At 41.3% G+C, this 25,979-nt stretch overlaps 1 protein-coding gene and 1 long non-coding RNA gene across 2 annotated transcripts in view; one reads left to right on the top strand and one right to left on the bottom strand.

Annotated features, from left to right (window-relative positions):
- Positions 1-1,728: 1,728 nt before the first annotated feature.
- LOC121906513 lies at positions 1,729-3,432 on the bottom strand. Its single transcript, XR_006098644.1, has 3 exons — positions 3,350-3,432; positions 1,975-2,008; positions 1,729-1,828 (listed from the first exon to the last, which is right to left on the bottom strand). It is a non-coding gene; the product is annotated as an uncharacterized LOC121906513 (long non-coding RNA).
- Positions 3,433-20,951: 17,519 nt separating this feature from the next.
- LOC121907541 (rootletin-like) overlaps positions 20,952-25,979 on the top strand; it is a gene marked incomplete at its 3' end in the record, with an annotated part of 12,109 nt that continues 7,081 nt past the window's right edge. Inside the window, exons 1-7 of the mRNA XM_042427156.1 lie at positions 20,952-21,329; positions 22,618-22,669; positions 23,125-23,273; positions 23,367-23,504; positions 25,332-25,409; positions 25,698-25,768; positions 25,881-25,979. The exon at positions 25,881-25,979 is cut by the window's right edge and continues 67 nt beyond it. Coding sequence (XP_042283090.1) covers positions 23,157-23,273; positions 23,367-23,504; positions 25,332-25,409; positions 25,698-25,768; positions 25,881-25,979 — 503 coding nt within the window. The remainder of the gene's footprint in view (positions 21,330-22,617; positions 22,670-23,124; positions 23,274-23,366; positions 23,505-25,331; positions 25,410-25,697; positions 25,769-25,880) is intronic.

Raw genomic sequence — 25,979 nt, 5'->3', positions numbered from 1 at the left:
AACCTCGTTTTACCCCCATACCTACCCTAGCCTTAACCCTAACCCCTAACCCAGAATTCTAAAAAAGGATCCTTTCTAAGAACAGGACAATATAGAAGCCTAAAACAGTAAAATATAAAATAAAAAATAATATAAAATTAAAATCAATTGACTTTGGGACTCACCCCGGGATTTGATCAACCCCAGCAGGGCCTCCCTCAGGTGAGGATGTCTGGTGATAATGGCCGAAACATCCGGTGATCCTGAAGTCCACTACTGATGATGTGTCCTAAAAAAAGCAAAGTAAAAAATAAAATATAAGAATAAAATCAAATATATATAAAAAAATTCATAACCATATAATCCTCGATATAAAACATAAACAAAACCTACCCAAAATTTTGGACCATATATAACCAAGTTCCTTACCCGGAAGATTCTAAGTCATACCTCATAGAAAAACCTGATAGGATGAAAAAAGTAAAGACACCAAAATAAATGTTAGTGGATACAGGAGTCATGGGCTGCTGATGAATGTGTGTCGGCCAGTGCATTGCCTTTGACTCCCCATTTCAACTGCTGAGTCGACGGACGAGGCGGGGGGAGTCATCGAGATAGTTCCAACAAACCTAACCCACCAGAGCCTCGGAAGAACGAGCCCTTGGTAAACTCCAGCATATATCCATATATCCAATTTCTCCCCCAGTCTTTAATCAGATTAAAATCCTCATAGCACCTTATCGGTTCCTGATATATGGACGAAAGACACTATTATATTTTCTTCTCTCTTTCTTCTTTCTCCTCTCTTCCCCCATGTGAGTGGGGGAGTAGGGGGAGGTAGAGTGTTCAGCCCAGTCCGGCGGGGGAGAGTTCAATCCGGACAGATGTCTCTCCCTGACTCTACCTCTCTCCTGTACTCTTTGCTTTTCTATAGCTTTGACCTTGATCCCTAACCTTGGACATAGTCCTGGCCTTGACCTGACCCTGAGCCTAACCCTAGGCCTAACCCTAATCCTAACCTAACCCTGGGTCTGGCTCTGACCCTAACCTAACCCTAACCTTGCCCTAACCTTAACCCTAACCCTGGGTCTGGCCCTAACCTTAACCCTAACCTTGCCCTAACCTTAACCTAAGCCTAGGCTTAATTTTAGCACTAATCTAATCAAAAAAAGAAAATGGGCCTAACCCTAGGTGTAGCCCTAACCCCTAGCCCTAGCTCTGATTTCTAACCTTTGACCTCTAAGAGGGATGACTTTGAAGGCAGATGATAGATGACATAACGTTAAATCCTAAGTAAGAAAGGAAAATACACAGAAAATAAAATACACTGTGTGACACGAAATGGATTTAAAATGGAATATTTGACTTTACGGTAAAATCCCATGGAAGAAGGAAAAACACGAAATCTAAGACACACAGAGGCCTTTCCGGAAACACATAAAAGGACCGTCCCTTCACTCATCTCCTCAGCCTGCTCAGACGGACCGAGTTGTTTCACCGAGCAGCAGGTAAGTTACAGCTCAGGCTGCAACACACGCTCACACGCATGCGCACAATCACACACACACTAAAACCTGAAGAGAACTCACCTCCAAAATAAGATTTTAAAGACCATCTTGGTCAGAATTCTACAAAAGGATCCTTTCTAAGAACAGGGCAATATAGAAGCCTAAAACGGTAAAATATAAAATAAAAATAAAATTTAAAAAAATATAAAATTAAAATCAATTGACTTTGGGACTCACCCCGGGATTTGATCACCCCCGGGGGGGCCTCCCTCAGGTGAGGATGTCTAGTGATAATGGCCGAAACATCCGGTGATCCTGAGGTCCACTACTGATGATGTGTCCTAAAAAAAAAAGCAAAGTAAAAAATAAGAAATAAGAATAAAATCAAATATATATTAAAAAAAAATCCCAAACCAGATAATCCTCGATATAAAACATAATCAAAACCTACCCAAAATTTTGGACCATATATAACCAAGTTCCTTACCCGGGAGATTCTAAGTCAGACCTCATAGAAAAACCTGATAGGATGAAAAAAGTAAAGACACCAAAATAAATGTTAGTGGATACAGGAGTCATGGGCTGCTGATGAATGTGTGTCGGCCAGTGCATTGCCTTTGACTCCCCATTTCAACTGCTGAGTCGACGGACGAGGCGGGGGGAGTCATCGAGATAGTTCCAACAAACCTAACCCACCAGAGCCTCGGAAGAACGAGCCCTTGGTAAACTCCAGCATATATCCATATATCCAATTTCTCCCCCAGTCTTTAATCAGATTAAAATCCTCATAGCACCTTATCGGTTCCTGATATATGGACGAAAGACACTATTATATTTTCTTCTCTCTTTCTTCTTTCTCCTCTCTTCCCCCATGTGAGTGGGGGAGTAGGGGGAGGTAGAGTGTTCAGCCCAGTCCGGCGGGGGAGAGTTCAATCCGGACAGATGTCTCTCCCTGACTCTACCTCTCTCCTGTACTCTTTGCTTTTCTATAGCTTTGACCTTGATCCCTAACCTTGGACATAGTCCTGGCCTTGACCTGACCCTGAGCCTAACCCTAGGCCTAACCCTAATCCTAACCTAACCCTGGGTCTGGCTCTGACCCTAACCTAACCCTAACCTTGCCCTAACCTTAACCCTAACCCTGGGTCTGGCCCTAACCTTAACCCTAACCTTGCCCTAACCTTAACCCTAACCTTGCCCTAACCTTAACCTAAACCTAGGCTTAATTTTAGCACTAATCTAATCAAAAAAAGAAAATGGGCCTAACCCTAGGTGTAGCCCTAACCCCTAGCCCTAGCTCTAATTTCTAACCTTTGACCTCTAAGAGGGATGACTTTGAAGGCAGATGATAGATGACATAACGTTAAATCCTAAGTAAGAAAGGAAAATACACAGAAAATAAAATACACTGTGTGACACGAAATGGATTTAAAATGGAATATTTGACTTTACGGTAAAATCCCATGGAAGAAGGAAAAACACGAAATCTAAGACACACAGAGGACTTTCCGGAAACACATAAAAGGACCGTCCCTTCACTCATCTCCTCAGCCTGCTCAGACGGACTGAGTTGTTTCACCGAGCAGCAGGTAAGTTACAGCTCAGGCTGCAACACACGCTCACACGCATGCGCACGCTCACACGCATGCGCACGCTCACACGCATGCGCACAATCACACACACACTAAAACCTGAAGAGAACTCACCTCCAAAATAAGATTTTAAAGACCATCTTGGTCAGAATTCTACAAAAGGATCCTTTCTAAGAACAGGGCAATATAGAAGCCTAAAACGGTAAAATATAAAATAAAAATAAAATTTAAAAAAATATAAAATTAAAATCAATTGACTTTGGGACTCACCCCGGGATTTGATCACCCCCGGGGGGGCCTCCCTCAGGTGAGGATGTCTAGTGATAATGGCCGAAAGATCCGGTGATCCTGAGGTCCACTAGTGATGATGTGTCCTAAAAAAAAAGCAAAGTAAAAAATAAGAAATAAGAATAAAATCAAATATATATTAAAAAAAAATCCCAAACCAGATAATCCTCGATATAAAACATAATCAAAACCTACCCAAAATTTTGGACCATATATAACCAAGTTCCTTACCCGGAAGATTCTAAGTCAGACCTCATAGAAAAACCTGATAGGATGAAAAAAGTAAAGACACCAAAATAAATGTTAGTGGATACAGGAGTCGTGGGCTGCTGATGAATGTGTGTCGGCCAGTGCATTGCCTTTGACTCCCCATTTCAACTGCTGAGTCGACGGACGAGGCGGGGGGAGTCATCGAGATAGTTCCAACAAACCTAAACCTAAACCTATTCATGTTTGTCCTGTTTTGTCCAGGTGGACAAACCGCGTTTTACCCCCATATCTAACCCTAACCCCCTAACCCTCTAACCCTAACCCCTAACTGAGTCCAAAGAAGGTTTTTCATGTTATGCTGTTTGTGTTCTTAAGTTCATTGTTATGATTACAGCATCTGTGGGTTTGTGTGTTCATATTTCATTAGTATTACTATAAGAAAAACAAAAGAAAAAAAGGGGGGAAAAGAAGTAGTAAGTTTAAACAAAAAAAATTTAAAAAACAAAACAAAAAAAACCTCCACATGGACTCTGCCTTGACGTGGTGTGGGGGCTTGTGTGCCTCAGATTCACTTAGGCCAGACCAAAGAGTCCACAACTTACCTTTAAAATACTTACCTACCTCTTATACACTAATACCTACCTCATCTCTCATGAGTGTCAAGATTTTTCAAAAAAGTCACTCCATGAGTGGTACAAATAGACTCCAAATGACCTGAATGCTCCTAAATACTTTCTGCGTGGTCGATTTTGGCCTCCACAATTTTCATCCCATTCATTTCTAATGGGGAGGACATTTTGCTCTATAACTCGAGAACTGGAAGTCATAGAGACTCGGGAGTGGGTGGCATTGGACGTAATTTGGGGGCTCTGAACGCGCCAGTCTTGGTCCCATGTCTCTACAACCTTCATTTCCCGAGATACAGCTATTTCAAAAACCGGAAGTGACGTATCTCCGGACCGGAAGCTCATACACAGTCACGGCTGGTACTGTTGGAAAGGCCATACCTGATTTAGTGGGGATGGAGCTTGGTTCCAGGTCTCTATGACCTTTCTATCAATAGTTATTCACGTTTGTCCCGTTTTGTCCAGGTGGACAAACCTCATCTTACCCCCATACCTACCCCCTAACCATGGAAGACTCCAACATTGCCAGAGTGCCACCATTTACAGCCTCAGACTTACAGATAGTTATCCAGGGGCTACACGCTGAAGCCATCCTCACTCGAGCCACTTTGTCGGTCACAGTGGAAACAGTGATCTTGTCCTTTGGTTTAAACAACAGATGACAAAATGTCAAACAGACAACAATCAAACAACTACAAGCAGCTGTCAAAACAGCAAAACTCAGATTTCCACAAGCGGAGGTCTGGGTGCCACAAATTAACTACTGTAGGGCTTTGCCACTTAAAGACCAAAATAATTTGCTGCATCTCAATGCTTACATCACCAAAAACTGCAGATACATACCTGAACTGCCCATGAGAGTCTTCAAAACAGACAGACAAGATACACTGGACCAAACCCACAGCCAGACACATGCTTCAACACTGGTTTGATTATGTAAAATAATTATCCCCATAAGCCTGCCTATACAGGAGGGGAGCAAAAATGTGATGAATTTGGCAATTTTCATTTGATACCCCCACAACTCACCCTGTTGAATAGGGGACTAACTTTTATTCCCACTAGAGGCAGTAATAAAAACATAATCGAACAGACCAGATGGGACCTACAATTATATCACAGAAGAATTAAATTGGCAGCATATTTCCAAAACACAAAAGATACAATACCTCCTCCTTTCACCCCAAAATCAGATTGGACTCTTCCTGATGGCAAACTGCCGCCTGAAATCACTGCTCTGATTAGAACTGATATCCAATATGTTGATACAAAATTCCAGGTATCTCATACACAGTCGAACCTGAGCAGAGAGGAGACTGAGGCCTTAAAAGAACTCAAAAATAACAGAAAAATAATCATTAAACCAGCTGATAAGGGCAGTGCAGTTGTCATATTGGATAGAGAACAATATCTGTGGGAGGGATGCAGATATACATAGAGATAAACGTTATTATTTAAAATTGATAAAACCTATATACACACACACAGATACAAAGCCCATGATTGAGAAAATTGTAGAAACATCACAGGATGAAAAAAATCAAATGCTAAACAAAAGCAATATTTACTGGGCAACCTGGAACCCAGGGCCCTGATTGTTTTACATCAATCAATTTTATTTATATAGCGCCATATCACAACAAAAGTCATCTCAAGGCACTTTTCACATAGAGCAGGTCAAGACTGTACTCTTTAATTTACAGAGACCCAACAATTCCCCCATGAGCAGCACTTGGCGACAGCGGTAAGGAAAAACTCCCCTTTAACGGGTAGAAACCTCAAGCAGAACCCGGCTCTTGGTGGGCGGCCATCTGCTTTGACCGGTTGGGTTGAGAGAGAGAAAGAGAGAGGGAAAGGGGGAGGGGACAGGAGAACAACAATCACAACAAGCATAAGCATCAATAGACAGGGAAGGATGCCATCAGGACTGTGAAGGACCGCGAAGGCTCGGCCCGGGACTCAGGTTTTTCCTGTGAGATGAGAAAGCACAAAAAACTCCGGGGAAGAAGCAAAGTTAGTGACATGCATTGATGTTACATGAATACATACAGATGGAGAGGAGGAGGAGGAGAGAGGAGCTCAGTGCATCATGGGAAGTCCCCCAGCAGTCTAGGCCTATAGCAGCATAACTAAGGGCTGATCCAAGGCGAGCCTGGTCGGCCCTAACTATAAGCTTTATCAAAAAGGAAAGTTTTAAGCCTACTCTTAAACATAGAGAGGGTGTCTGCACCCCGGACCCAATCTGGTAGATGGTTCCATAGAAGAGGAGCCTGATAGCTGAAGGCTCTGCCTCCCATTCTACTTTTAAAGACTGTAGGAACCACCAGTAAGCTGCATACTGGGAGCGCAGTGTTCTAGTGGGATAATACGGTACTATGAGCTCTTTAAGATATGATGGTGCCTGACCATTAAGGGCTTTGTAAGTTAGGAGAAGGATTTTAGATTCTATTCTAGATTTTACAGGAAGCCAATGCAGCGAAGCTAAAATGGGAGAAATGTGGTCTCTTTTTCTAGTTTTAGTCAGAACACGTGCAGCTGCATTCTGGACCAGCTGGAGAGTCTTTAGAGACTTGTTAGAGCAGCCTGATAATAAGGAATTGCAATAATCCAGCCTAGAAGTAACAAATGCGTGAACTAGTTTTTCTGCATCTTTTAGGGACAGGATGTGCCTGATTTTTGTGATATTACGTAAGTGAAAAAAGGCAGTCCTTGAGATTTGATTTATGTGGGAGTTAAAGGACATATCCTGATCAAAGATAACTCCCAGATTCCTTACGGTGGTGCTGGAGGCCAGGGTAATGCCATCCAGAGTAACTATATCATTAGATAATGTGTTTCTAAGGTGTTTAGGGCCAAGCACAATAACTTCAGTTTATTCTGAGTTTAGTAGCAGAAAATTGCAGGTCATCCAGGTCTTTATGTCGTTAAGGCATGCTTGGAGTTTGTTTAACTGATTGGTTTCATCAGGCTTCATTGATAAATATAATTGGGTGTCATCTGCATAACAATGAACATTTATGGAGTGTTTCCTAATAATATTACCTAAAGGAAGCATATATAAGGTGAATAGAATTGGTCCAAGTACAGAACCTTGTGGAACTCCGTGTCTAACTTTCGCCTTCATGGAGGATTCATCATTAACATGTACAAACTGAAATCGGTCTGATAAATAGGACTTAAAACAGCTTAATGCAGTTCCTTTAATGCCAATTAAATGTTCCAGTCTCTGCAAAAGGATTTGATGGTCAATTGTGTTGAATGCGGCACTAAGATCTAACAGGACAAGTATAGAGACAAGTCCCCTGTCCAATGCAGCTAGAAGGTCATTAGTGACTTTCACCAGTGCTGTCTCTGTGCTATGATGCCTCTAAATCCTGACTGAAAATCCTCAAATAAACTATAGTCATCTAGAAAGTCACAACTGATTAGCGACTGCTTTCTCAAGGATCTTAGAGAGAAATGGAGGGTTAGATATAGGTCTATAATTGGCTAAGATGCCTGAGTCGAGAGTAGGCTTCTTAAGAAGAGGTTTAATTACAGCTACTTTAAAGGACTGTAGTACATAGCCTGTTACTAAAGACAGATTGATCATATCTAGTAAAGAAGTGCTAATTAAGGGCAAGACTTCCTTAAGCAGCCTAGTTGGGATGGGGTCTAAGAGACAGATTGAAGGTTTGGATGAAGAAATCGTTCAGGAAGGTCAACCGGAGAAAAACAGTCCAAATGTATGTCAGGTTTCACAGCTGCTTCCAGGGTTCTTAAGTTTGTGGATAAATCTTTGCCTGTTGAGGGCAGAGACTGTCGAATTTTGTCTCTAATAGTTAGAATTTTATCATTAAAGAAGCTCATAAAGTCGTTACTACTGAGAGCTATAGGAATACATGGATCAGTAGAGTTATGACTCTTTGTCAGCCAAAGTGCTGAAAAGGAACCTAGGGCAGTTTTTATTCTCTTCTATTAATGCTGAGTAATAGGCGGCTCTGGCATTACAGAGGGCCTTCCTATATGTTTTAACACTATCTTGCCAGACTAAGTGAGATTCTTCTAGTTTGGTGGAACGCCACATCCTTTCATATTTTCATGATGTTTGCTTTAATTTGCGGGTTTGGGAGTTAAACCATGGAGCTAACCTCTTATGTTTTATTATCTTCTTTTTTAAGGGGGCGATGGAGTCGAGTGTTTGTCTTAGTGAGCCTGCAGCTCTATCAATAAGATTATCAGTTTGGGAGGAACTAAAGTTAACATAAGAGTCCTCTGTAGTATTGAGACATGGCAGTGAATTCAGTACTGACGGAACTGCTTCCTTAAATTTATCTACAACACTATCAGAGAGACATCTAGTGAGGACATTTTTGTCTAATGGTGTGTAATCCAGTAATAGGAATTCAAAAGTTATCAAGTAATGGTCTGATAAAATGGGATTTTGTGGAAAAACTATCAAAATGTTCAATTTCTATGCCGTAAGTCAGCACGAGATCAAGGGTGTGATTCAGATAGTGAGTGGGATTATTTACACTCTGAGAGCAGCCAGTTGAGTCTAACAATGAGATAAAGGCAGTACTGAGACTGTCATTATCAACGTCCACATGAATATTAAATCACCTACTATAATTACTTTATCTGTACTAAGGACTAAGTTTGATAAAAACTCTGAGAATTCAGATAAGAGTTCAGAGTACGGGCCAGGAGGACGGTTCACTATAACACATAGAACTGGCTGTAAAGTTTTCCAGGTTGGCTGAGAGACTAAGAACAAGACTTTCTAATGAGTTATAATGAAGTTCAGGTCTAGAGTTGATAATGAGGCTGGAGTTGAAAATGACTGCAACTCCTCCTCAGTCAGTATCTCGAGGAATGTGAGTATTAATATGACTGGGAGGAGTAGATTCATTAAGGCTGATATATTCTCCATGACAGCCAGGTTTCAGTGAGACAATAAATCAATATGATGATTTGAGATTAGATCATTTACTAAAACAGCTTTAGGTGACAGATCTAATGTTTAAGAGTCCACATTTAATTCTCTTATTTTGTTGAACAATTGTAGATGTGGTGTTAATTTGTATTAGATTTTTATGAATGACTCCTCTTCTGTTTATTTTAGATTTAATTGATTTAAATGGACGGGGGACAGACACAGTCTCTGTGGTTTTGGGTGGGTAACAGCTCTAATGGAAGCGTGTAGGACTGCAGCTCTGCTTCCTGGTCTCAGCTCTGGGTTGTCATGGTTTTGGTCTACTAATAAACTCAGCCATATTTCTAGATATGAGAGCAGCTCCATCCAGAGTGGGATGTATGCCGTCTCTCCTAATCAGACCAGGTCTTCCCCAGAAAGTCTGCCAGTTATCTATGAAGCCCACATCGTTTGCTGGACACCACCTCGACAACCAGCGGTTGAATTGTGACATGCGGCTATACATGTCATCACTGGTCAGATTAGGCAGCGGTCCAGAGGAAACTACAGAGTCCGACATTGTTTTTGCAAATGTACACACCAACTCAACATTAATTTTGGCGACCTCCGATTTGTGTAATTGGGAGTCGTTACTGCCGATGTGAATAACAATCGTACCATATTTACGTTTATCCTTAGCCAGCAGTTTTAAATGTGATTCTATGTCGCCCGCTCTGGCCCCAGGAATACATTTAACTATGGCTGCTGGTGTCGCTAACTTCACGTTTCTGACTATGGAGCTGCCAATAATCAGACTTTGTTTCTCAGCAGGTGTGTCGCTGAGTGGGGAGAACCAGTTAGAAACATGAACTGGTTGGTGGTGAACCGTGGGCTTCTGCTTAGGGCTATGCTTCCTTCAGACAGTCACCCAGCCGCCCTGGCTTCCCGGCTGCTCGGGAACTACCGGGGGGGAGTGGGAGCTACGCTAGGTCGGCCCGCACCGGATACTGGGGGCTGGCTAACTACATTAGCTGCTGATTGTTTTTCCATGGTGCGGAGCCGCGTAGTTTATTTGCAGTGCCTCCAGCACTGCAAATAAACTAGTGCCTCCAGCACTGCAAATAAACTACACTTATTACACTTACCACTATCACTAAAAGAGGCAGAGGAATAACTAAACATTAGACACACCGAGCAAGAGAGCAGGAGAGCGAGAGGGAGAGAGAAGAGATTGCTAACTGCTTAGCTTAAGTTAGCTGCAAATGCTAGTTGCAGAGCTCAAATAAACTGTGCAATTAGTGAGGAAAGTCTGAGAGAAGATGCTGAGAGTGCTTGTGTAGAACTAGCGAAACTTTAAATATACAGCAGGTATTTATCCACAGTAATGTGAAATATAGCAAAATCAACTGAGTTGAGAGCAGCAACAACGCTATCAGTAAACACAGTCAGCACCCAGAAATGACAATGTGCTTACCGTAGCATGTCAGCACATCAGCCTGAAACCAATTCCAAAAAATATTTTGCACTATACCCAATTCCAAAATGATAATATGCAAATTATTAATGACAAATTCCAATTGAGTGATTTTGCACTATGTATATTCCAACATGATGCAAAAATGATTGACAGGTACAAGAATAAGATCTGATTCCAAAAAAGGAATTCTTGAGGCAACAGTGTCCCCCTCAAAGTGGTCCTGCATGAAAACTGTAAAAAGTTTTTGATGATTTTTATATGAAAACTGTAAGTGATATGACTGGAGAAAAATTCTTGAAGACCAAGACTTAATTTATTGAAGCAGCATGAATATTGTAGTTTGAAGTTATCATAAGAGATGATTTTTTAAAAATGGAAATTTGAATTCCAAAAAAAACAAAACAAAACAAGAAACATTTCAAGTGCGGGTATAAATTCAACTAAATTTTCCTATGTGGAAGTAATTTATATGCAGTTTTTGGAATTTGGCAATTTCAACACAAATTGTAAGGATTAAAAATTTAGATCATATTGCTGTGATTAGATCTTATCAGGGTTCAACATCTACCAGGTTCCTTTCATTAGTGCATTTCTTGGAAGGTGTACCCTACTCTAAACATTCATTTCATTGTAGAAAACAAAAAAAAACAAAAACAAAAAAAAAAAAAAACGAGAATGATTGTCCTATGCCCTTTTCGGGAATTAATAGTATGAGATTGCTTGGTTGGAATACCAGTTTTGCATATTCTCTTTTTTTGTTAATATTGAAAGATTACTCGTGTGATCACTCGTTTCCTGAATCCTGGTTTTGGAGCTATTCAAAAAACAGTATATGAACTCCTAGCGTAACTGAGTTGTGATACTGCATTTTACAAAGTCAAATACACGTTTTGGAATGGGTGTCAATGCTTTCAGTGGACTAAATGGAGAATGATATTTTGTAAGGGCTGTACTTTTGGACGTCTGGTAGAGTTTATGGTGTGGTAGTACTGATTCCCTAACCCTAACCCATCTGTAAGATGTCGGAAAATCAGCAGCTAGCCACATAAAGAAACAAAAATTCACAGAGAAACCTCATAAGGTGTTGCACTATGGGAAACATCCCCCCCAATGAAAAAAAATGCCTGTTCAGTAATAATGAAAAATGCCTCTTTAAAATGTATACAAAATAAAGCCTGCAGGTGTTCGTGGGGCAAACACAACCTCTGGCACAATGGGCACTAAGAACCCAATGAAGGACACTTGGTTTGTTTTATGGTATTCCCTCAAATCAGAAAGAAAAAGACCAGAAAGAAGACACAAAAGGGCCTGAACAGGTCAGAAATTCTGTGCAGTTTCTCTCCTCTCTTAAACCCCAGAAAAAGGGCGTCGTCACACCCCGATTGGTCAAGAGGGGAATGAACCCAGCTGCTCTCAATCAGCACCTGGGAGCCAGTCCCCCCACTCTGCACACAGGTGATCTGCATAACCCTCCAATCAACCCACACATGCGACTATCCGAAATCGGAACGGAGAGACAGGGAAATGTTAGCAAGTCCCACAAATGGGTGACTGCTACAATGGGCCATAACTGTAACAGGCGTCTTGCAATACAAAAAAAGCCACATCTTTAAATAGGAAATAGATACATTTCTTGAAAGCATTGGTGAAACATATGCACTATGTGAAATACATAGTACTTTGGATGCTAAAGTTGGAAGCAATGCCAGACTTTGAAGTAGTTAGTTATACGCAACTTTTGGAATTAATTTAGTGATTTTGATGCAAAAATTGTAAGGATTAGTAATTTAGATCATATTGCTGTAATTAGATCTTACCAGCGTCCAACATCCACCAGGTTCCTTTCATTAGTGCACTTCTTGGAAGGTGTATCCTACTCTAAACCAGATCGTTTTCATTTCATTGTAGAAAACAAATCGGGAATGTGATTACCATATGCTCTTTTCAGAATAAACATAGTATGAAAGATTACTTGGTTGGAATACCAATTTTGCATATTCTCTTTTGTATGTTAATATTGAGAGATGACTCGTGATCACTCGTTTCCTGAATCCTGGTTTTGAAGGTATTCTACAAACAGTACTCCTCTGGAGGAGTTTATGGGCCACAACTGTAGTAGGCGTCTTGCAATCAAATTTTTTTTTAAAAAGCCACATATTTAGTCGCACTTAATGTGACTTTGTTTTTATGCCATGATGTCCTGAAACAGACACGTCATTTGATCATGCCGGCATGATCGGCGACTCCTAAAGGTTAATACATGAGAATCTGGAATCCCCCGAGCAGCAGCAGCAGCTCAGAGGATGGACGAGAGCCAGTTTATGATGACGGTCCGGATGTGACCATCTCACTGTCGGAAGACTCTGACTTTGAGGAGCGGTGTCAAAGGGCCTATGCCCAGAATCCTTACACCTTCCTGCCAGAAAATTTGATTTTTCCAAGGCCAAAAAGTGTACTGTCATACCCGTACACATGGACAAAGATGACCTTCGGTCACACATTGTCTCTGCACCTGTGACAGACCCCCTGGCCAAGAGGAGGGTCTTGTCGGTACCGGCCTCTCCAACCGGGACCCCTGCCTGGGACGCGGTGGAGCCTGGACCTGAGCCCGGCCGAGTGGAGTGTCAATCCAGTACCGTTGTCTTGGACTGAAACTCCGGTCGGGGATGTGGCAGAGCCCCCTGGAAGTGCAGAAGAGTATGTAAATATGTAATATATATATATGTGTGTGTGTGCGTGTGTGTGTAAATAATAAAAGTTTTGAGCAAGCAATGTTGTTGATTTTCGTTTCAGTAGTCCTGATCCGCAGTCTCTCCATTCCAGATTCTCATCTATTAACATGGGACCCCATGTTAACAGATGAGAATCTGGAATCCGGGGATTCCATATTAACATGGGATACATGTTAATAGATGAGTTTGGAATCATCCAATTCCTGATTCTCATCTGTTAACATGGGCCCCATGTTAACATGGAATCTCCCGATTCCAGATTCTGTTAACAGATGAGAATCTGAAACTGGATGATTCCAAACTCATCTATTTCAATGGGTCCCCTTTTATTAGATGGGAATACAGAATCACAGTTATGATTATTCCACATTCTCATCTGTACCCATATTAACAGATGAGAATCTGGAATCACTGATGGGCCTTGTTTTAACAGAATTTGATGACGACTTGTAACTTGAACAAATACAGATACAACACAGATACATACACCAAAAACAGTAGAAAGTAGAAAAAACTGTAGAAAATAATACAATAGAAAACTGTACTTAATTATAAAACATATGAGAATCAAGTATAAGGTGACAGCAAAACAGTAAGTGGCAAAGTAGCTGATCACAACAGTCACCAGAAATCACATGTTGACAGTACGCTGAGAGGGGGGCAGGGAAATGCGAACCGTGGTAGGCTCACGCACGGCAATCGGACATTGGTTTGGGCAGTTGTTCAGATCCAACACCGGCGTTGCCCTGTCCAAGGTGTTAGGCCAAGTCGGAAGCGTCGACATCGGAGCATATATCGGCTCAGCTGGGGTCACTGTGGGGTCGATCCTGACAGGGGGCGCGGCAGTCGTCCTGCTCGGGGGAAGTCTCTGGCAGCGGACGATCAGCTCAGCCAAACAGGCTCTTTTTGACTCGGTGACCTGCATGTTCTTAGGTTCCAACGGTGATGCCTCAGCCCGATCGTAGTCTGGGGGTGGCGGCTACATGTTGAACTGGGGTTAGGTTTAGGCACAAAGAAGGGAGAGGTTGCAGTTAGTAAAAGCATCTCAGTCAGGTGCAGAAAGAAAAATGTCTGCATTTGTATAACGCTGACCCTAAAGGTCTTATCCCAAATTTCAATCTGGTATTATGCACCGTCATAACTGAAATCTGAGATTCCAGATTCTCATCTATTATGACGTGGCGGGTTAGGGTTTGTGTTAGCACTATAGCATGTTTGCTAGCAATACAAAACACCCTTTTTAAAAAGGTAAAACTTTTCACAAGAACTTTTGAGAAAGTGTACCAAAATGTGCCCGAGTGCCTTATAAAACACCCCAAACCAATTGGAACTGTCCAGACGGGCAAAAAAAACATTGAAAATGGCAATTTCAAAGAAAGTACTTACCTCGAGCACATGGAGAGGAGAACAATACGACTGATGCTCACATGACCGGTCAAAGGTCATCTGAGTATCAGCCGTATTGTCATCAGCCATAATACGGGGCCATATCTTACATATATGTGGAATTATCGTCGCATGATTCCAGATTCTCATCTTTTTCCATTCATCCCATACTATTAGATGGGAATACAGAACCACAGTTTGAATCTTCTACAGTCTCATCTGTACCCATATCAACAGATAAGAATCTGGAACTTTAACAGATGAGAATATGGAATAATTGATGGGCCTTGTTTTAATAGAATTTGATAAGAACTTGGAATCTTACTTAACACACCTAACACAGACAATACATGCACTGAGATACAAGCACCAAAAACTGAAGCATGTAAAAAAAAAAACAGTAGAAAACAATAGAAATTGATGGGCGTCGCCTTGTGCGAGGTGTTAGGGAGCGCCGATATAGGAACATCGGCTGGGGTCGCGGCGGAGTTGGTCCTGGCAGGGGATGTGGCAGTTGTCCTGCTCTGTGGAGGTCTCCTGTGGCGACAGGCTCTTTTTGTCCAATCTGTGAGGAGGCAGCTCATCTTCAACAATGTTATTCCCCATGTCCTCTCCAGGCTCTCTTTTCCGGTAGCAGCAGATCTCTATGACACAGGTGGAGGTCACAAACACAAGCGCAGAAACTGAGGCTACAGCCGAGTTAACTGATGAGGGGAGAGTGAGTGTTGAAACACACTCCTCTGTGCCAAAAAAGCTATGCGATGTGCAGATGTAGTCTCCCGGTTCATCTTCTGTGCTTATTGTCAAAGATAGGTCACGTGACATAGGCTTAACGGAGAATGTCTGGGGTCCATGTGGCTTGGACCACGTGTACCATATGGACAGGCTACTGTGTTTGGAATTGCATTTGAGAACAACTTTATTATGCAACCTAGCCTCACCCTCCAGGTAACAGTTAGGTTTACTTGGCCTTTCCATCACAGCCAGCCAAATTAAAATGCTGCTGTACCCAGGAAGTTTTGTTACCTTGCACTGGTAGGTGCCTGAGTCTGAAAATTTCAAGTGCCTAATGACTATTGAAGCATTTCCACTCGCAGGATCAAGAGACATGAAATTAACTCAGCCCTCAAATGGTTTAAATATATTGGCATATATCTGATCTACAGCATACCAAATGACAGTTTTTCTTCTCTCTGGACATCTGGAGATTTGAGGCTCCATTCGATATCAATTGGTCCCACATCCTGATCTGAGAGTGTGAAGTGGCAGTTGAGGGTTGCACTGTCTGCCTGTCCTGCATAAACAGGTGACACTGAGGATGAAGTTATGTTCAAGGCAATGGCTGATTCTGAAGTGAACGACAAAAATGGCACAATAATGAAGAGGTGCCAGAGCCTACTTCTCATGGTTCATAGTTGGTGGTTGGTCTCTGATGGTGAAAATATACCTGCAAAGTAAGACAATGGTCAATAATTAAAGCCAATAATTAAATTAAAGAAAACCATTATATATATATATATATATATATATATATATATAGAGAGAGAGAGAGAGAGAGAGAGATTATAAAATTATTATTATAATATTATTATTATTAAGTATATGAAAATGTCTGCACTTGTATAACGCTGACCCTTAAGGTCAAATTCCAAGTTTCAATCTAGTATTATGCACCGTCATCTGAGATTCCAGATTCTAATCTATTATAACATGGCAGGTTAGGATCAGCGCTTGCACTTTAGAATGTTACTTAGCCACACCAAATGCCTCTTTTAAAACTGAGATTTCATACAAAATACTCTTTACGAAAAGCTCTTTACAAAACACTTGAAAACAGTGAAACCGGTGAAAGGCGAATGGAAAACAGACGAGGCTAACGAGTGCTTCTCTTCTCAGCAGTATACTCTGCTCATCACCCTCAAATTCCAAATTTCCATATATTAACAGATGAAAATCTGGAATCGTGACTCCAGATTCTCATCTATTATGAGGCAGTGGGTTAAGATCAGTGCTAGCACTTTAGAATGTTACTTAGCCACAACAGATGCCCCTTTTAAAACCGAGATTTCACACAAAAACTTTTGAAAAAATGTGTCTAAGCTCTTCATGAAACACTTGAACCAGTTTCTGCCCATCCAAATCGGCACTTTAAAGAGAGCATCTTACCTTGTGTCGCATGGACCATGTGGAAGTGAAGTCAATATGGCTTCTGTGACCTTTGACCTCTGACCATGTGACCTGCCACCATATAATAGATAGAAATCTGGAATTATTCCAAAACTCATCAATCTACCGCCCACTTACTAGATGAGAATTTGGAATTTATTGACAGAGTCACACTGTGATGTGTCAAATTCAAACTCGTACACAGAACTCAATGCTTAGAACCTTTATTTGTAGCCCCACCAGTACTCTTCACTTTCTGGTGGGCAGCCGGGATCCGCGGCCCCGGAGATGGCCAGCGCTCAACCGGGGAGTTCGGCCTGAGGGGGTAATGCAGCAGAGATCCGGCGGCCACCTTGGGTCTGCCTCTGGCTCTGGATCTGGCTGGTTCGCCCCGGGACACCTTCTCAGTCTGGGGCCAAGTCGGGGCCTCTGCAGTTGGCCTGGACAGAGAGGCCAGCGGGGGTTCCTCGGTACGATGATTATTTGGCTCCTCAGCAGCCTCATTCACAGGCTCGGTCTGGGTCGCTGCAGGGGACCCATCGGTGCCCAGCGGGGAACCGGCGGCCGGGTTGTTTGGGCTTCGCCAACTGATGAAAGGTGAATGGAAAGCAGACAAGGCTGTTGAGTGCTTCTCTAGTCGATTCCAGATTTCAATCTGTTAGGACCGGGTTAGGGTTTTGCGCTAGCGCTTTAACATGTTACTTAGCTGCACATAAACACACCTCTTTTAAAACCGAGATTTCACACAAAAACCTTTGAAAAAACCTGTCTAAGCTCTTCACGAAACACTTGAAACCAGTTTCTGCTAACCGGTGAAAGGCAAATGGAAAACAGACGAGGCTTACGAGTGCTTCTCTACTCCGCGGTTTACCTTCAAATTCCAAATTTCCAAAACCCTAACCCTCCCATGAGGAGCTGCAGGGCGCCAAAGTTTCAGAATTTCCAAGTTTTAAAGGGCCATATCTCCTCAACGGTAGCGGTCTGGGACATCCAACAGAGACCGCCGGAAAGCTCTTGGAGAGCTTTACCACATATGTGCCATGCAGAACCATAGGTCCATGTTTTCACGGTAATCCTAACCCTAGCCCTTCTCCACAACAGAAGGGGATAGAGACGCGGGGGAAAGTGCTATTGAAACCCTTCGGATAAGGGAGTGAGAAACTGCCCTCGGTTTACTGCTACTCATGTATTTTCAGATGATGGGAAGGTTAGGATCTCTTCCGCATCTTCATCTGTTGCTGCACACCCCACAATTCCAATTTACAATGTTCTCAAGTTTTTCTTCCCTGTCAACAGCCTGTGGGACTTGGGGCCTTTCACATCCTCGTGCCCATTTGGATGAAAATGCACATCTTGCCCAAACTAGGTCATAGACCCGTAAACCAAGTGTCTATGGAAATGTCTCCATTTTATGACTTGATTTCCATTCAAGTCATAAAACTAGATAAAGAGACATCAGTTAAACAAATGACACAAAAACTTTACACTTGTTCATTTATTTATTGAGGAAAATGATCCAATGTTACTTATTTGTGTGTGGCAAAAGTATATGAACCTTGAGGATTATAAATACATGTGAAGGGGTAATTAGAGTCAGGTGTTTCAATCAATGGGATGACAATCAAGTGTGAGTCTGGGAGGTCCTGCGTTATTTACAGAAGAGAAATCTGGGTCTTCACTATCAAAGTCTGAGCTTTGTGGAAGATTGTCATGGCTCAAACAAACGATATTTCTGAGGACCTTAGAAGAAGAGTTGTTGATACTCATCAGGCTGGAAAGTTACAAAACCAAGAGTTTGGACTCCATCAGTCAACTGTCAGGCAGATCATGTACAAATGAAGGACATCCAAAACCATTGTTTCCCTCCCCAGGAGTGGTCGAACAACAAAAATCAAACCAAAAGCAGGCGTCTAGGAAACTATAGGCCTCTTGTGCAGTGGCTGCAGTCCCTGTTCATGAGTCCACCATCAGAACATTGAATATCAATGGCGTGCATGGCAGAGTTCCAAGGAAAAAGCCACTTCTCTCCAAAAAGAACATTGATGCCATCTATGGTTTGCTCAAGACCACATAGATAAGCCAGAAGGTGATTAGAACAATGTTCTGTGGATGGATGAGACCAAAATCGAAGTTTTTGTCTTGAATGAGAAGCATTATGTTTGGTGACAAGCAAACACTGCATTCCAGCGTAAGAACCTTAAACCATCTGTAAAACGTGGTGCTGGTAGTATCATGGTTTTGGGGCGCTTTGCTGCCTCTGAACCAGGACAGCTTTTCTATCACTGATGGAGCTGTGAGTTCTGAGTTCTGTAAAGAAGTCCACCAACATCCCTGAGTTGAGACTGTTCTGTAAGGAGGAATGGGCTAAAATTCCTCCAAGCTGATGTGCAGGAATGATAAATAGTTACTGGAAATGTTTGGTTGAAGTTATTGCTGCAAAAGAGGGTCACACTTACTGAACACAGTTACAGTTACTGAAAGCAAGGGTTCACTTACTTAAGTTTTTTTTGTCTCATTTGTTTAATTGGGTACACTTTATCTAGTCTTAGGACTTTTGTAAGTATCTGATCACCTTTCAGGTCGTATTTATGCAGAAATACAGAAAATTCTTGAGGGTTCACAAACTTTCAAGCAGCACTGTATATAAATACACACAATATAAGAAAAAGAGGAAACATGTTGGGCCTTGTGGACCCAAAGGGGGGGTTCTGTCACTGCCCTAAATTAGACGGGTTCCTGGTCTGACTAATCTGCAGGAGCTCTCCATATCAGCCAAAAGTGCTCAATTGTGGAAGCCCAGAATTACTAAGTGTATCAGCCAATACAGCAATGTAATAATAATAATAATCATCCAACTAATTCATGCAAAAGGCAAAACAACATAAATCATCTCCCTGACAAGGTCTGTCTCCCACTTAGGGAGGGTTAGGGTTAGGGTTGACCCCCTTATGGTGGTCCTTTGCTAGAGTGGAGACTCTTTTTGGACAAGAAATTTAATTAATTCATCTTCATCATTGACATAAAGACACAGGTAATTCATGGGGTGACGCATTTGATTTTTACACCTTGGATTTTTCTTATTTTTGGCCATATTAAGGTCAAAATTTGTTGAAAAAATTCATATGAATATAAATATGTTGAAAATTAATAGAAAAATTCATAGGATGAAAAGATAATATACTACAATAAATTACATTTCATGAATGTTAACCAAGGATAATAATAGAAAAGTAAAACCAAGGTGGACTAAATAAAAAGGATCTGTGGTTATTGCAGAGATTCTACATTAACCATTTAATTATAATTGGCCTCATTTAGGCCGTTAGGGGCCCATGTGTCTAACTTTTGGATCCATAGTCTCTCTGCCCTCTTTCTCTGTCCACTGGTCCAGCCAGGTTTCAACTCCAAGCACGCAATGGACAGATGTTGTACTCCATGTAGATTAAAATATTGTTCTAGCCTAGTTGTTGTTTAAGTCTGATCAATAGTGATTTCCCAGTCTCACCTATATAAAGGCGGGGTGGGGTTAGGGTTAAGGTTAGAGTCTGGGGGCCCGTGGTTGGGTGTGTAGCCCAGTTATGGGTGCTTAAATGTGGGGTAAACTGGTTCGGCTGATGGGCAGCCTGATGTAGCCTGGGAAAGGATGCTTAAGAGTGGATCCCAAGGTTCAACTGGTGGGCATGGTTCTTGGAGCCCTCCAGTGGACCTGGGGCTGGTGTTTACCCAGGTATGGGTGCTTCAGTGTGGGGTAGGAATATTCAACTGGTGATCAGTGTTCCTTGGCGTCTCCGGGGACCTGGGGCTATAAATAATAACACTATAATATTTAAACTTTTAAATAACTTTTAAAAAAAACTTTTTTCCTTTACAATATAAACGTGACATTCATATAATAATTATTTCTTTTGGTGTATAATTGAATGTCTTTTCTTAATAAATTAAATTGACGTCAACAATATTTTTAAAAAATATTTATTTATAATTTCATGTTTGTCTTTCCTTACAATATAAATATAACGTCAATACAAATATTTTAATTGTATAAATTCTATCAGCAGGTGTCGCTGTTTAATCTTCCGTTACTTAGTGCACACTATCACTTCCTGCCGGTCGTGTCACGTGACCTCACCGTCACCGGGGTGAAAGGTCATGTTTCCCTGTTTGAATGTTAGCCGAATGAGTGAAGCTGTGTCGGATTCACAGCTTTAAATGTTTCTGTTTGACTGGTGGTGAGTGAAGCTCGTCCAGCAGCTTTCAGTAGCTTTCAGCAGGTACCGACCGTAGTCACCGTTTGTTTTGCTGTTCGTAGCGCGCTAACAGGCTAACAGGCTAACAGGCTAGCTGCAGTTTATTCCTCTAAAAACCGACAGTTCATTTCATGGATTTCATTTAACGGCTGAGTCTTCAGGTGCAGTTTGACAGTCTGTAACTTAGAGGAGCCGTTGGGACCCGTAGTCTCTGTTTCTGGCAGGTCAGAGTTTCTGCTGTCTGTGCAGTTTAATAGCAGGATTAACACTCAACACAAGCTGATTATACACACACACACATATATACAGAGGTGGAAGAAATACTCAGATACTTTACTACAGTAAAAGTACATAAGTATTATGAGCTTGATGTAGTTAAAGTACTGCAGTAAAAGTACATAAGTATTATGAGCTTGATGTAGTTAAAGTATCGCAGTAAAAGTACATAAGTATTATGAGCTTGATGTAGTTAAAGTATCGCAGTAAAAGTACATAAGTATTATGAGCTTGATGTAGTTAAAGTATTGCAGTAAAAGTAGTGGTTTGGTCCCTCTGACTGATATATTATTATATATGACATCATTAGATTATTAATAGTGAAGCATCAGTGTTAGAGCAGCATGTTACTGTTGTAGCTGCTGGAGGTGGAGCTAGTTTACACTACTTTATATACAGTTAGCTAGTTTAGTCCAGTGGTTCCCAACCTAGGGGTCGGGCCCCTCCAAAGGGTCAGCAGATAAATCTGAGGGGTGGTGAGATGATTAATGGGAGAGGAAAGAAGAAAAAACAAAGTTCTGATACACAAATCTGTTTTCAGTTTTTGGACTTTTTCTCTGATCTTTGATTTTTGCTGAAATATTGGATCATTTGAACATTTATTGAAATGAAAGCATGTGAGAAGTTTAGAGGGAAAAATCACTATTTGGTGGAGCTGTTAACAACTCATAGACATGTGAAATGTGACCCCGACTACACACTGCTTTTTGTAAGACGTCAAAAGACAAAAAGGTTGGAAACCACTGGTTTCATCTTTAACAATGTGTTGTATTTTAAAAGCTTGTTATATTATCCATTGTGTCAAATCTTCATCTGAAAAGTAACTAAAGCTGTCAAATAAATGTAGTGGAGTAGAAAGTACAATATTTCCCTCTGAAATGTAGAAAGTAGCATCACATGGAAATACTCCAGTAAAGTACAAGTACCTCAAAACTGTACTTAAATACAGTACTTGAGTAAATGTACTAACTCTCCACCATTGACAATATAATACATACTACACACTGTCTGAAGATTAAAATGCTCAGCTGTGTCAGAGGAGTTGATGACAGCAGGCTTTGTTTTGAGGTGTTTCTGTTATTTTGTCCACCTGCATCCTGTTCTTCATCACTGAGTAAGACTGATCTGATATTTGTTGTTTTAACTCAGTCCTGTGAGCTGGCGCTGTTGTCATAGCAACAAGTACTTAAACCCGAACCTGTAAGAGTATCTTTTTTTTTTTTTTTTTTTTTACAGTTTGCCGGATTGTGATCAACAGTTATTAAAGGACGAGTTCATAGTTCATCAGGTCAGTCATTAAACCAACAGTCAGTGTGTTTCTTGCTGTAATCATTCCTCCTGTTCATACTGACCATTAGAAGATCCCTTCATAATGACCTTACAATGGAAGTGATGGAGGACAAAATCCACAGTCTGAAGCTAATATGAAGCTTCACACAGACTTTAAATGACTGTGTGGACACACTGTGGATTTTATCCTCCATCACTTCCATTAAAGCACATTTGAAAGATATTTTAATATCCAGTATGAACAGGAGCCGCCGCCTGTTCAGCACCACTATGCCCTGAAGTGCTGCTTCGGGGAATGTGTGTATAGAAATTGAAATGTCTGTAGAAATCTTTTAAGGAAACTCTCATAACTTCTTAAATTGATCGTCATCATGAAAGTAGGTCCTGGTGTTCTTAAGAGGTTCCGTCAGCTTCAGTTTGAAACAACAAGCTGTTCAACTGTCTTTTTTAAAGTTGCTGGCGTCGTCTTTGAACAACCTGCTGGCATGGACTCAGAGAAGGCGGCGCTTCAGCGGGAGGTGTGTCGGCTGCAGGAGGAGCTGGCCGAGAGTCGAGCAGAAAGAGAGGAGCTAGAGTCCAGGAGCAGAGCTCTGAATGACCGGGTGAGGAGGGGTGGGAACGGGGGGGGGGGGGGTGGGGGGGTTGTGTCATGTGATCAGCAGTGTTAATCTCTCTCTCTCTCTCTCTCTCTCTAGCTGTGCCAGTCACTGTCTCCCTCGCTTGCTCTCTCCCTGCGTGTGGAGGGTGAGCAGAGAGAGTGGAGGAGGAGGGTGAGGGAGGGGAGAGAGAGGGAGGCCAGACAGGCTCTGCTGATCCACCGCCTGCAGAACAAGGTGAGGAAACGCTGTCTGGAATAACCTTTATAACAGCAGACACCAAGTCAGCAATCAGAAAAAGTATCTATCACTATTCGTAGTGTTATTAGCAGTGTTATTAGCAGTAGTGTTATTAGTAGTGTTAATAGTAGTGTTATTAGCAGTAGTGTTATTAGCAGTGTTATTAGCAGTGGTGTTATTAGCACTGTTAATAGTAGTGTTATTAGCAGTGTTATTAGCAGTGTTATTAGCAGTGTTATTAGTAGTGTTATTAGCAGTGTTAATAGTAGTGTTATTAGCAGTGTTATTAGCAGTGTTAATAGTAGTGTTATTAGTAGTGTTATTAGCAGTGTTAATAGTAGTGTTATTAGCAGTAGTGTTATTGGCAGTAGTGTTATTAGCAGTAGTGTTATTAGCAGTGTTAATAGTAGTGTTATTAGCAGTGTTATTAGCAGTAGTGTTATTAGCAGTGTTAATAGTAGTGTTATTAGCAGTAGTATTATTGGCAGTAGTGTTATTAGCAGTAGTGTTATTAGCAGTGTTAATAGTAGTGTTATTAGCAGTAGTGTTATTGGCAGTAGTGTTATTAGCAGTAGTGTTATTAGCAGTGTTAATAGTAGTGTTATTAGCAGTAGTGTTATTAGCAGTGTTAATAGTAGTGTTATTAGCAGTAGTGTTATTAGCAGTGTTATTAGCAGTAGTGTTATTAGCAGTGTTAATAGTAGTGTTATTAGCAGTAGTGTTATTAGCAGTGTTATTAGCAGTAGTGTTATTAGCAGTGTTAATAGTAGTGTTATTAGCAGTGTTATTAGCAGTAGTGTTATTAGCAGTGTTATTAGCAGTAGTGTTATCGGTAGTGTTATCACTAGTGTTATCGGTAGTGTTAGCAGTAGTGTTAGCAGTAGTGTTATTAGCAGTGTTATTAGTAGTAGTGTTATCAGTAGTGTTATCGGTAGTGTTATCACTAGTGTTATCGGTAGTGTTATCGGTAGTGTTAGCAGTAGTGTTAGCAGTAGTGTTATTAGCAGTGTTATTAGCAGTAGTGTTATCGGTAGTGTTAGCAGTAGTGTTAGCAGTAGTGTTATTAGCAGTGTTAATAGTAGTGTTATTAGTAGTGTTATTAGCAGTAGTGTTATTAGCAGTGTTAATAGTAGTGTTATTAGTAGTGTTATTAGCAGTAGTGTTATTAGCAGTGTTAATAGTAGTGTTATTAGTAGTGTTATTAGCAGTAGTGTTATTAGCAGTGTTAATAGTAGTGTTATTAGTAGTGTTATTAGCAGTAGTGTTATTTGTAGTGTTAGCAGTAGTGTTATTTGTAGTGTTATAGTAGTGTTATCGGTAGTGCTAGCAGTAGTGCTAGCAGTAGTGTTAGCAGTAGTGTTATTAGCAGTGTTATTAGTAGTGTTATTAGCAGTAGTGTTAGCGGTAGTGTTAGCAGTAGTGTTATTAGCAGTGTTAGCAGTAGTGTTAGTACTGTAGCAGTGTTATTAGTAGTGTTATTAGTAGCGTTAGCAGTAGTGTTAGCAGTAGTGTTAGTACTGCAGTAGTGTTAGCACTGCAGTAGTGTTAGCAGTAGTGTCAGCAGTAGTGGTAGTGCTGTAGTAGTGTTAGCAGCAGTGATAGCAGTAGTGGTAGTGCTGTAGCAGTGTTATCAGTAGTGTTAGCAGTAGTATTAGTACTGTAGTAGTGTTATTAGTAGTGTTATTAGCAGTGTTATCAGTAGTGTTAGCAGTAGTGTTAGTACTGTAGCAGTGTTAGCAGTAGTGTTAGCAGTAGTGTTAGCACTGTAGCAGTGTTAGCAGTAGTGTTAGCAGTGTGTTGTACTAAGTGTGTTACTGTCTGCAGGTGTTGGAGTACAGAGATCGATGTCAGAGTTTGGAGCTTCATCTGCAGGATGAACACACAGAACTACTGAATACTGAGGTTAGACTCAAGTACTACTACAGTACTGTAACAGTACTACTCTGTACTACTTCAATACTAACACAAAAGTACTATTACAGTACTACCACTGCACTTCTACAGTATTATTACAGTACTGTCATAGTACTCTTTCAATACTACTACAATACTTCTACAATACTACTACAATACCATCTGCTCTCCTACTCTGATATTGCAGTAATCCAGTGTTGCTGTGTGTGTGTGTGTGTGTGTGTGTGTGTGTGTGTGTGTTTCATGTTCATGGTGTTGTGTGTTTGTGTTTTGTAGCGGAAGATCAGAGATGAACACAGCGACTCTCTGGAGAGCGCCCTCATCAGGCTGGAGGAGGAACAGCAGAGGTATGTGTGTGTGTGTGTGTGTGTGTGTGTGTGTGTGTGTCAGTCTCACCTGTGTGTGTGTGTGTCAGTCTCACCTGTGTGTGTGTGTGTGTGTGTGTGTGTGTCTCTGCAGGTCAGTCGGTCTGGTTGACACCAATACTCTCCTCCGAGAGCAGCTTAGCCAATCAGAGCAGGCAAACCAGGCCCTGAGGGAAGATGTTCAGAAGCTGAC

The sequence above is a fragment of the Thunnus maccoyii genome, chromosome 11 (genome assembly GCF_910596095.1).
Source record: "Thunnus maccoyii chromosome 11, fThuMac1.1, whole genome shotgun sequence".
NCBI classification, from domain to species: domain Eukaryota; kingdom Metazoa; phylum Chordata; class Actinopteri; order Scombriformes; family Scombridae; genus Thunnus; species Thunnus maccoyii.
This window is presented reverse-complemented; position numbering and strand designations above follow the sequence as displayed.